Source organism: Castanea sativa, chromosome 5, assembly GCF_040712315.1.
Source record: "Castanea sativa cultivar Marrone di Chiusa Pesio chromosome 5, ASM4071231v1".
NCBI classification, from domain to species: Eukaryota; Viridiplantae; Streptophyta; class Magnoliopsida; order Fagales; family Fagaceae; genus Castanea; species Castanea sativa.
This window is the reverse complement of record NC_134017.1, coordinates 16,566,597-16,578,259: the sequence shown is the minus strand read 5'-3', so window position 1 is coordinate 16,578,259 and position 11,663 is coordinate 16,566,597. Positions and strand designations below refer to the sequence as shown.

The following is an 11,663-nucleotide window of genomic DNA, read 5'->3' as shown; positions in this document are numbered from 1 at the left end:
TTGCACTTCTACCCCTATATATATACCTAGCCATAGCCTTTTAAGCCATCCCATGTCGAATATACACAAACAAAAAACGATGTCATTTACCTTCAATCTTTTTATAACACCTACCTAGCTCTAACATTGTTGTTTCATTTAATCATAATCCGTATGAGTTGTCTATAACCAATGAAAGTGGGGCTTTCATTTTATATTGGATGACAACATACGGCAATTACTATTTTGATGTTAAGGTTGGACGTTGTAAATTTGTGATTTTTGTAAATGATGTAATTGACCGTGTGTGTTTAGTATGTGTATTTGTTTTTAGAATTAAGAAAAAAGAGAAAGACACATTCTATATCAACTTTTATTCTATAATATTCCTCCAAAGTTTTATTTATTTATTTTATTTCTCATCATTGCAATTGACTATTTATAATGAATATATGTGTAAAATTTATAATGATTGTTTTTTAAAATAGACTCATTACAAATAAAGTTCTATAATAATTATGTTATAGTATTTATACAACATTCTCCAAAACCATATTATATAAAATATTTTAATATTATATGTGCATCGCACGAGTAACTTACTAGTATATAATAATTGTAAATGCTTCTCCTCAACATCAATCAATTACAAGAAATTCCTGATAAGAGAAAAAAATATATATAAAATTACAAAATGATTGCACTGAAGCTCTAACCTTTCTGTTCTACAGATTCAGATGAACAAGATTCAAAATATAGAACTGGGAAGACAATGTACATTGCAAATGGTTGGAAAAGAAAAAAGATTATGGCGTTAGTGTGGTAATGTGGTATCAAAATTCTCTCAGATTTAATCCTTGCATGCCTGAGTACTTTGTTTATGATCAATGGATGCACAAGACAACCAACAGACAGATAGTGCTTTAATGATTGTTCCTCAATCCAACAGCTACCAATCTGACTCGCATGTTGCTCCGAGATCAAAGACCTAACAGATATTATCTTGGCACCTTGCTCATACTTTGGTGTCTTCAATTACTTCATTTTGTTTCATCATCATTTCCTGGAACTGCGTTCGTCTCGCAGTCCGGATGTCAAGTATACTAGGTGGCATCGGCTTGAGGGAACCATGCAACTCGACTAGGTGTGAGAATTCTTGTTTGGTTAAACTTTTCTTTTGAACAAGTTCATCGACCACAGCATCCATAAGCTTTTGGTTCTGCTTCAGAATCTGAATGGAAACAGTGGATCGTAACTTTGTTCACATAAGGATACCCAAAAAAAAAAGTGTTAGGTAATAAGAACTTTATACCTCTTTTGCACGTTCATAACACACGTTGACAATCCGCAATGCCTCAACATCAATTTCCTGAATTTAAAATGAGCGTTAGAATGCATTAGGAATTCAGCCATAACCACATTATTGCTATAAGGTAAACACATTTTCCATTGCCTGAAAAAAGGTATTAGATACTTAAGGTTTTCTTACAATTTTTATTTAAATGGTTTTAATCTAAACTATGTGGCTTTTATATCTCCAAAAAAGAACCCCTCACACATTAAATAAATAAGTTTTTGAAGGGCAATAATTCTCCAAAAGAATTTTGAATTCACAGAGAAACCATAATTGATGCCAAACTAAAATTAAGAACCACAAGCAGAAATTGGAAAAATAAAGAAAGAATCTATTACGTTAATCCGATCTGCCACCCAGAATTCAGATAATCCATGATTTTTCTCAGAGAGACCACCAAGAACAAAGGTCCGTGCTGCTGACCTAGCATTGTCTGCCGTTTCTGCCCATATCGTACTCAACTGGAGAAATTAGAAGTGTTATTGACTAGATCAACATGGACCATAGAATCCAGAATATGAAAATGAAAATGTATCTGCAAACATCTAGAACTCTTTAAGCAATACATGAACTCCCACAACAAGCCAAAGAGTGAACCTTTCTTTGCACAATACATTGCAGGATGCAAGTTGTGATTTTAGAATGCAAGAGAATATCAATAATGCAATGGGGCTCCTCAGAACCAGAATATTTGCAAAATAAATCAAATACGGATAAAAATCTATGAAATGACCCCCTCCTAGAATTGATGTATTTTCTGATTCTGACAGAAGCCATATAACTTGAGAAATTGATTATTATTTAATTATGCTGGTTACCATAGTTTTCATGCTGAGTCCATTATCTTCTTGATTGCACAGCCATCACAATCAGAAGGCAGAAGCAAGATAAATACTTACAACTAAATACCACGCTTCAAAGAAAACGACTTTAGAGCCAGTGAGAAATTAAAGTTTTTCTTACCTGACCTTCCCCATACCAAATCTCATCGGCTGCACGTGGAGCTAGCTGAACAGTGATGTGGTCCAGGAGGGATTGTCTACTGCATGCAGTTGGAAATAAGAGTCAAATATAATGAAAAGAGAAAAACATGGTTCCTAATCTAATTTCGACAAGCAACTAAGGCTGTGAAAAATTAAATAAATAAACTAGGCAACAAACTCATTGAAGGACAGTACAATATTGAACTGATCCCAGAAATATATTATCGATGAATGCTTCGAAATATTTGATACTCTATCAACACAATTTCAAAAGGATGGAAAATAGAAAAACTATGGGATATAGAGGAAAACATACGTAAGCATTCCTTCATTAAATTTTATAGGATCCATTTTCATTCGAACATATCCCAATTCCCTACCAGCTCTAGGAGCAATTGTGACCTGCACCGGCACAAGAAACTGTCAATAAACTTCCAGTCATTGGTACACAAGTAACAGGAACTTTCATACGGAAGAGCAAGAACTGCATAATGGATAATAAATTTGCAGAAATAAGAGCAAAGATGTAGACGGGTTAAAAATTTAAAGTTGATCAATCCAATGACAATTGAGATTTCCACTGAGATGCAAAATATGATGCTAGCTCCCACAGACAATAAATCATTTTTTGGTTCTACTTCACAGAGACAATTAACTCAAACACAACCATCAACTCACCTATGAAACCCTATTACCAAAGTCTTAGGTTTGGCTGTGTAATACAACTTTTCCACTGCTCCATCCATGATGATAATCTCAATCAAATCAATGCTGCTTTCCTTGTTACCTCGGCCCCAATCCTTTGAACATCAGTTTTCTATTAATTATTAAGATTCTTCTTCCCCAGCTAGATATAAGCACAAAAATGAATTCTCTACCGTCAATCTCTTCTTGTTTTTATTTTTTTTGGCTTCAAACTCACTCTACTTTGGTTTATATTATAAAATGTGTGTGTGTGTGTGTGTGTGTGTGTGTGTGTGTGTGTGTGGGGGGGGGGGGGTGGGCGGCGGGCACGGGGAAGAAGATGATAGAGAGCAGAGTTAAGATATTAGGTTTGTGTGCAACCAAAGCCATCCAACAAGACACTAGATTAGTGACTGAAACCACAATATGTCTATGCATATACACGGATGTGGATGCATGTAATATATACACAACTGCTTTTCTAGTGGCTGTTGAGCTCAAGACAAGAAACATGGTGTAGGGCAACTCGTTAAGATTTTCATATGTACTAAACATGGTGTAGGGTACTATTTTACACTAACTGATACATTTTTAGAAAAATCTAAAACTATCATGACAAATAATAAGTGGTAATAAATGAGTTAAACTAGTCCCACATCTGATACAGGTCTAAGATTAACATAAAATATCAATGAGTTAAACTAGTCTCACATCTGACCACATGAACAAACAAGATGTAAATAAATGCTGCTGCACATTATACACCAGAAAATAGTGAACAAGCTTGGGTTTAAGGACCATACAAACTCAATATTCTTAAGATCAGGAAAGTTCACAGCTACAACAGCCATGGCTGCTTCATTTATGGCTACTTGCTTCCATGTCTCAGGGCTTCTCTCCTTTCTATCTAGCATTCCTCTTTCTTCCATTTGTGCAGCTTGCAACAAGTCATCAGTGGTAATCTGCACATATGCAATAAGCACTTTGGTTTTTTTTTTTTTGATAAGTAACGAAAATATTTATTAATAAAAAATAAAAATAAAAACTAAGTACAACAGGGGCGTACTCAGGGAGAATTACAAACAGCTATCAAAATACAATGATCAACCAATTCTAAAAGAGAAAAGCAAGGAGAAGGATGAGAAGAAAGTCAGAAGTATTAAAAAAATTCTTAAGAAACACATTCAAATTTTAAAGGTTTGCTCTTTACAATAACTTTGTTCACATTCCACCAGGGGTGAGTTGTTGAGTAGCAAAGAGTAACTCTTATGTGATTTGGTTGGAGTCAACGTCTTGAATTTGAACCCTTGAGGATGCGATGTTTGGTTCACACAAGGATGCCCACTGCCTAAAGCTACTAAGACCTTGGTGGGCTAAGAGCAGGTAATGACTGAACATGTTTCAGGTAAAGCCTACGAATCCCCACTCATGAGCTAGGAAGCATGTTGCACATTTGGGTTCGGGTGCGGTGTGGCAACTTGGCAATTTTTGAAAAAGTAGGATGCAAGTGCGGCAGAATACGTTTATTAATAAATTATTAAATATATTTTTATTTTATTTTCTATATATTGCTAAACATATTTTTTTCACATAATGGTAAACATATACCAATTTAAGAGCAATAGTAGAAAATGGTAAACATATAATATTTTTTCATATAATGGTAAACATATACCAATTTGAGATGAGTTTAGGGTTTTTTCTTTAAACTACGATGTCAAAACAGTGTGTTTTGACAAAAACTTTTAACCTTTTTTTTTAAACACTTATTTCGGCCCATATTGGACCAATTCGAGGCCTATTTCAGCCTATTTCGAACTGTATCGGCCCGAATCAGAAAACAAAGGAAAAAAAAAATTGTCACGGATGTGCATGCAGCCGCGTCCACAGCCGCACGGCACGTCTGTGCGTATCGGACTTGGGTGCGCCGACCCAATCAGCAAACCCGTGCTTTCCAGCTCATGAGTTTGTCTAGGTCTCTCTTTCTATTGGTTCCTCAGCAGGTAGGGACTACTATGGTCACAATTGGTCCACCCCACCCCACACCTTTTTTTATATTCAGAAAAATAGATTAATAAATTAATAAATTATTCACATGAATCATGATATGTATAAGAAATGTTGTGAACTCATAAATAGTATGGAAATTTTGAATTAAAAGGAATAAGAAATTTGAATGCAAGATATTTCTCTAAAAGAGTATCCAGCTGATTTTTCTAATACAGGTTACTAAGGCACTATTTACTGAAGGAGTGTCTTTTCTACATGCATTGCTATCAAATTCTTACCTAGTTAGGAGTTAGGACTATTTAAGATTACATCCATAAATTCACTTTCATTTAAGTGCAAGTGCATTCTATGCCAAATAAAAACTATTATTGAAACAAATAAACTTCAATGTTTAGAAAAAGAGGTACTACCTCGGTCCTTTCATCACGCATCATATTGATAGCAGCAACCTCAACTATGTTGGCTAGCTCTGCACCAACCATGCCATCGGTCATACTAGCAACAGCCATATAGTCCACATCTTCAGCCATAGGTTTTTTACGAGCATGAACCTATAATTAGGAAATGGTAACAGACTAAAGAAATATAAAATCGGTAATTACGAGTCTAAGAATATTGAAAGGAAATTTCAAAATGGCAGTCTTACAATTCCATAAATACAGGATTTAACATGTACATAAAAAAGAATATTAGGAATTACTACCTTCAAAATTTCTATGCGACCTATAAGACCAGGCTTAGGGATATATATCTTTCGATCAAACCGTCCAGGTCTGACAAGGGCTGGATCTAGTATATCTGGTCTATTCGTTGAAGCAATGGTGATCACTTCTCCTCTTCCTTCAAATCCATCCAAGCAGACGAGGAGCTGGAGCATACACAGCACTGAGAATCACACACAAAAACAAAAAACAAAAAAATAGCACAAAAGTACTGAAATGAAGTACACCTTGACCAACCTGATTAAGGGTAGCATCACGTTCTTGTCCACCAGAACCCTTAATCAAACCACGCTCCCTTCCAACAGCATCCAGCTCATCAATGAAGACAACAGATGGAGCCTATGCAAAACAAAACAAAGATAACCATGTGTTATAAATTATGCATATCTGATAAGAACATTGAGCACTGAGAAAACAGACTGGTGTCATGAGAAAGGAAAACATAATTGAGAAAAAAAATAATTATTGAGAAAGAAGTGGGCATACAATGAAGACAACAGATGGAGCCTATGCAAAACAAAACAAAGGTAACCATGTGTAATACTTTATGCATCCCTGATAAGAAAATTGAGCACCGAGCAAACAGACAAGTGTCATGAGAAATGCAAACATAATTAAGAAAAAAATAATTATTGAGAAAGAAGTGGCATTTTATTGATATAACAGCTATCTAAAATAGCAAAGGAAAAAGAAGATTTAAGAAATATTTCAGCACTTGATACTAAGAATATTACTGGAAACTAGTGTCAATGACCAAACCAGTTATAAAGAAGGCAATTCAAAAGAAAAGCCAATGAGCTCTAGCTCAACTAGCACCTCCTCCCCTTATAAGTGCTAGGTGGAGGGTGAGATCATGGTTTCAAGACACATTGGGTGCATGTGTAACTAACCGATCAAAAAAGGAAAGAAAAAAAATCACAAGATAAATAAAAGATTCAACAGAATAGCTAAAGAGAACACCTACATTTTCTCTTGCTTCTTGGTATAATGCTCGAACACGAGATGCACCAACACCAACATATATTTCCACAAACTGAGAGGCTGAAATTGAGAAGAAGTTGACACCTGCCTCACCAGCCACAGCTTTTGCCAGTAAAGTCTTCCCCACACCAGGGGGACCACAAAGAAGTATCCCACCTGATTAAGAAACCAATTCAACATAAAATAAGCCATGAACAAAATGCTCCAGGGTAAATCCTTTACATCAAAGACATTCTACTAGAGTTTTTTTTTTATTAACATACTACTAGAGAATTAAAAGATCTTTATAAGCAGGGAATGACCAGACCAAACAGTAAGGAAAAAAACATGATTTGATATCTCTAGAAATTGCGTAGAGGCTTAAATCACCAAGGTCCTTTCGAAAAGGATGAAAAAAATAAAGGGAAACTTTTTGTTAGAGGAAAATTTGAGGTTCCATAGGACAGAGAAGCAGGTAAAGAAATTGCCAAACCTAGGAAAAACTCATCTTTCTTTTTATGCATTTAAATATATATATATATATATATATATATATAAGTAAAAAATAAAAATCTACAGGGCACCATCCATGTACATCAGACATATACAAAGACATGTACCCAAAAAGCTAGCAAGAAGTAACATTGGCATAGAAGGGCAAAAAAAAAAAACTAAATGAAGAGAAAATGGAGGTATAAACGCTAATGAGAAAGTGAACTTCATTTGAGCAATGGCCACTCAATCCCTTCAAAAACTAGAATCAGGTCTTCAGTAAAACCCCAACAAACTATCAGCCAAGCTAGGCCTCCAAAAAAATTCCTGTCAGCTTATAGGGTGTGTAAACAAGGAACAAAAAAGCCTGCACTAGATCCTGATTATTTATTAAAAGCTGCATGTATACGGTACTTAATATATAATCTGACAGGGAAGATGGATGAGATGTCTCTTTGCTAGAACTAGGAGCACTGGGAAGATGGAACTCAATGCGGAGTAGATGACTAAAACAGCCATATAAGAATGCATAGATGGATGAGTTGTTGAATTTTCACCCAAATTATCAAGAAGGTATAAGCAAAAATTTCTGTGACAAAAAACAAGAAGAAGCCCTACGAGATATTCCGGTCATATACAAACAATAAAAATTTCTGCACTAACAGGAATTAAATAAGTAACTAATCTCAAGTTGGAGAAGTTGCAAGGGTGATGGAAAGGAGAAAAGGAAAAGGTTGGGGATGTAAAAATGATACAGCGTAATTGACTAACAAATTGGCCTGATTTGAAGCTCGGCAGCAAAAGTATTTGTCACAAACAGCAAAATGAAATTAAAAATCACATTAATACTATTTGTTGATCTTTAGACCAAATTCAGTACAAGGCAAGGATATAGTTATGTTAGGACATTTTGTATTAGAAAAATTCTGCCAGATGATTTTAATTGTATTTGCATATTGCCATGTATTACATCCATTTTGAGTTGTATTTGCACTGGAGACAAGAAGTTCAAGAGCTGGTCTACATGTTCTGGAATTTCGCTCATGAGAAGTTATGGTGTCAGGCAGATTACAATCGAAGTGGAAAATATTAAGACAGAGTTTCACTTGAAATTAGCCTGGAATTGGGTCAAGCAAATTTTCCACTATAGAGAAATCAGATGGTTTTATTTCTCTGTTGTTCCAATACAACTACCCATTTACCTCTTTTGTAGTCTTATAAAATATACATTTTCACCACCACACACCCTTGGTGCAATGGTCACTCTATAAGTATAAGTGCTTATGGAGTTTGGTAGGCAAGGGCTAAGGTTCAAGTTCCCAGGAGGAAACTTCACACACATATACACTTAAACGAGGCTAAAGTAAAATTTCTATTTTGTATAAAAATAAAAATTACGTTTTCACTTTTCACACCCTATTTCTAAGATGAAGAAGAGAGAGAGCTACCCACTCCCTTAGAGAGAAAAACCTTGTAGCCTCTATCCTTCACTCTCTCCAAATTCACATACCTTTGAGAGGAGATTATATAAACGCTCTATATTACCCTTGAGTGATCTTTGCTTCAGTATTGGTGATGGAAATCACAGAGCAATCACACAAATCCAAGAAGACTTGGTGGCTTGTGGTTGTCGGCTCAACTTGCAGAATCCAGTGAACTAGTGAGAAAAAAGGACTTGACGAAGTCGCTTGCTAGTTTTGTGAGTTGATATGTGTTAGAATTATGTGGTTAAATGATTAAATCCACCATCTTCTAATAGCTTAAGTTTTTTAGAAAATTAGTAATTTAATATGGTTTCAAAGCAGGAGGTCTTAAGTCCAATCCCTATCTCCACTCTACCCCCATTTAAATGTTTAAAGTCCAACGTAATATGTACTGCAACTATTTTCACTAGTGGATTCATTACTGGCTAGACCCGAAAAGTTTTTACCTAGTTGGGGTTTTCTCTCCGTCATCACATCGTTTGTCAATGGTGAGATTGTTGGGTTGCTTACTGTTTTAGTGTATTTCCATGCACATATTGGGCTAAAATTGTTAACTTGTTTAAAAATTGATAATAAGCCGTAATTGGGGTTCTAAACAAGCATTCTCAAGGTAAAATATTGGAGATTTTCTAGTAAGCATGATAGGCTTAAATACTGTAATCTTCATTCTATGGCCAGATTTCTCCCTTCCACTCACCACCCAGTAAATACTAAGTTTTGCTTTACAGTAGCACATTGTCAAGATGACCCTTTAGGAATCATCGAAGCAATTTTCTTGTGAAAATTAAAGAGTTTCAAATTGAATTTATAAAGTATCTATGCTTCCAATCTCAGTATTCTAAGAAGAAATTAATCTGTATAGATAACCTCACCACTAGGAGATAAAAGAACAGTGATTCATCTGCTATGCATGCCAAACATAGTGTGTAACATCCTATAAAGCTCTCCCATTCAAGCATTTACACAAAATATTGAACAAATGGTAAACAAGTAGAGATACTTCCAACTAGCAATATCAAATTAGCTTAGTAGAGCTCATGCAAAACCAAACCTGGTATCTTCACTCCTCTTCTCCTATACATTTCCCCGTGAGTGAAAAACTTCACAATCTCCTCAAGCTCGAGCCGTATCTTCCCAAGCCCCGCAACATCCGTGAACTTCACATCCACACCTCTCTCCAAATACTGCGGCAGCCTCTTATTATGCGCTCGCCTAACACGAGCCCCCGACTTCATAAACTGCATTGCCATTTTCATATACGGATTCTGCTCACCTCTCCCTTGCCCACTCTCCTCATCCTCCTCGTCTTCGACCTCAAGCCCCTCCATTTCCCTCTCCAATTCCCTCATCTTCTTCCTCTCCTCCGCCTCGGCTTTCTCAATCTTCAACCTATCCTCATAATCCTTCTTCTGCTTCCTGTAATTAAGCACCACCGTCTGGTAAAATATCACGAAGAAAACGAGTCCTAACGCGGTCGCCACATTCGAATCCTGAGCCAACCTCGCCCACATATCCGCCATGTCCTCGTAATTCCTCCTCGCCTCTTGCAACGACGCGACGTGTCTCCTCTTCCTCTCCTCCGTCTTCCTCTTCCTCGCCTCCTCTTTCTTCTGCACTCGAATCGCCTTCTCCATCATCTCCCTCTCCTTCCTCATCTCCTCCATCTCCTCCTTATTCTGCCTCTTCATCTCCTCCCTCATCTGCCTCAACTCCGCCGCTCTCTTCGACTCCTTCTTCGGCTTCGTCACGGGACTCAAAGCCTTCCACAAAAGCACCGGCGCGCGCGCCAAAAACCCTAAATACGGCTCCGGAACCTCCGGATTCTTCACCGGCGGCGTGTACGCATTCATGCAAAGCGAATCCAACTTCGACTCCTCCCAACATTTCCAAAACGATCCATCAATATCCAAACTCGGCAAAACCGTCCTGAAAACCCTAGAATCATCCAAAACCACAAGAACCGGTTCGGCTCGGTTCTTTATACTACTATTACTCGGCTTAATCACATGCTTGAGCTTCCCTTGCTTGCTCAATTCCAAGAGTTCGGTGTAGGGAATTCGATTCGACACGGTTGGGAGGCCATGGGACCAGGATTTGAGCTCTTGAGGAGACAAAGGTTCGGGTTTCTTGGACGACGTCGTTTTCTTGGAGGAGCGCTTTTTAACGGCTGCGGCGGCGAGAGAGGTTTGCGAGTGAGAGAGGGAGGCGGAGACTACAGTGAGAGTTATGGAGAGCTTGAGGAAATTGAGCTTGGTTTTGTTGTAATTATCGTCGTCGTCGTCGTTTGGGGGTGAGGTTTGGAGATTGGAGGAAATGCGAGGGTATTTGTGGGAAGATGAGAGTTTTGGGGGTTTGATGCGAGTTTTTGATAGTGCGAATGAAGAAGAGGAGAAATGAGATTGAAGAAAAGCCATTGCATAAAATGGAAGCGTTTGCTACATTGTTTGGGTCTGATGAGACATTGTTGAGAGTTGAGAGTTGAGAGTTGAGACAGAGCTTGTAGATAGAGAAGAGAGAGAGCGAGAGAGAGTAGAGTTTCTCGGTGTATTTTTTTGAAACGAGGTCGTTTTGTTCACGAAAACGGTCAGGCGACCGTTAATTATTTAATTCTAGATTCTACTATACGACCATATCTCATGTAGTCATATGCGTCGTTTTTGTTTCAACATTAGAAGTCAACGGCCGGTCGTTTATTAGGGTTTTTTTTTTTCAATCCAAAAGAAAGGAGATGAAAATTTTCCGAACACATTACAAAAAGAAGCATACCTTCCAACATGATGAAGCAAATGCACCCAGAGAAAGCATATAGTCCTAATGGTATGTCTCCTCTTTTTAATCAACATTATTAGTCATTAGTGGATAATTGTGTTACCCATGCTATTCTTGACTTTCTTAATCATGGTATTATGCCTCCTAAATTCAATGAAACTCATATTGTTCTCATCTCCAAAATAAACAACCTAACCAAGATTACCCATTTTAAACTCATTAGCCT

The 11,663-nt window shown here is 37.0% G+C and overlaps 1 protein-coding gene across 2 annotated transcripts; it reads right to left on the bottom strand.

The window, feature by feature from the left end:
- Window positions 1-534: 534 nt before the first annotated feature.
- LOC142636186 (putative inactive ATP-dependent zinc metalloprotease FTSHI 2, chloroplastic) lies at window positions 535-11,185 on the bottom strand. Of its 2 annotated transcripts, XM_075810313.1 has the most exons (12): window positions 9,720-11,185; window positions 6,697-6,869; window positions 6,219-6,239; window positions 5,970-6,071; window positions 5,714-5,878; window positions 5,421-5,561; window positions 3,804-3,962; window positions 2,633-2,718; window positions 2,297-2,375; window positions 1,672-1,794; window positions 1,292-1,348; window positions 535-1,210 (listed from the first exon to the last, which is right to left on the bottom strand). In XM_075810313.1, the coding sequence occupies exons 1-12, from the start codon at window positions 11,080-11,082 to the stop codon at window positions 995-997; spliced, it is 2,685 nt and encodes an 894-aa protein (XP_075666428.1). In that variant the 5' UTR covers window positions 11,083-11,185; the 3' UTR covers window positions 535-994. The 2 variants fall into 2 exon arrangements, with proteins under 2 accessions (XP_075666428.1, XP_075666429.1); XM_075810314.1 differs by lacking the exon at window positions 6,219-6,239 and having other exon boundaries at window positions 9,720-11,184.
- Between the last annotated feature and the right edge of the window lie 478 nt (window positions 11,186-11,663).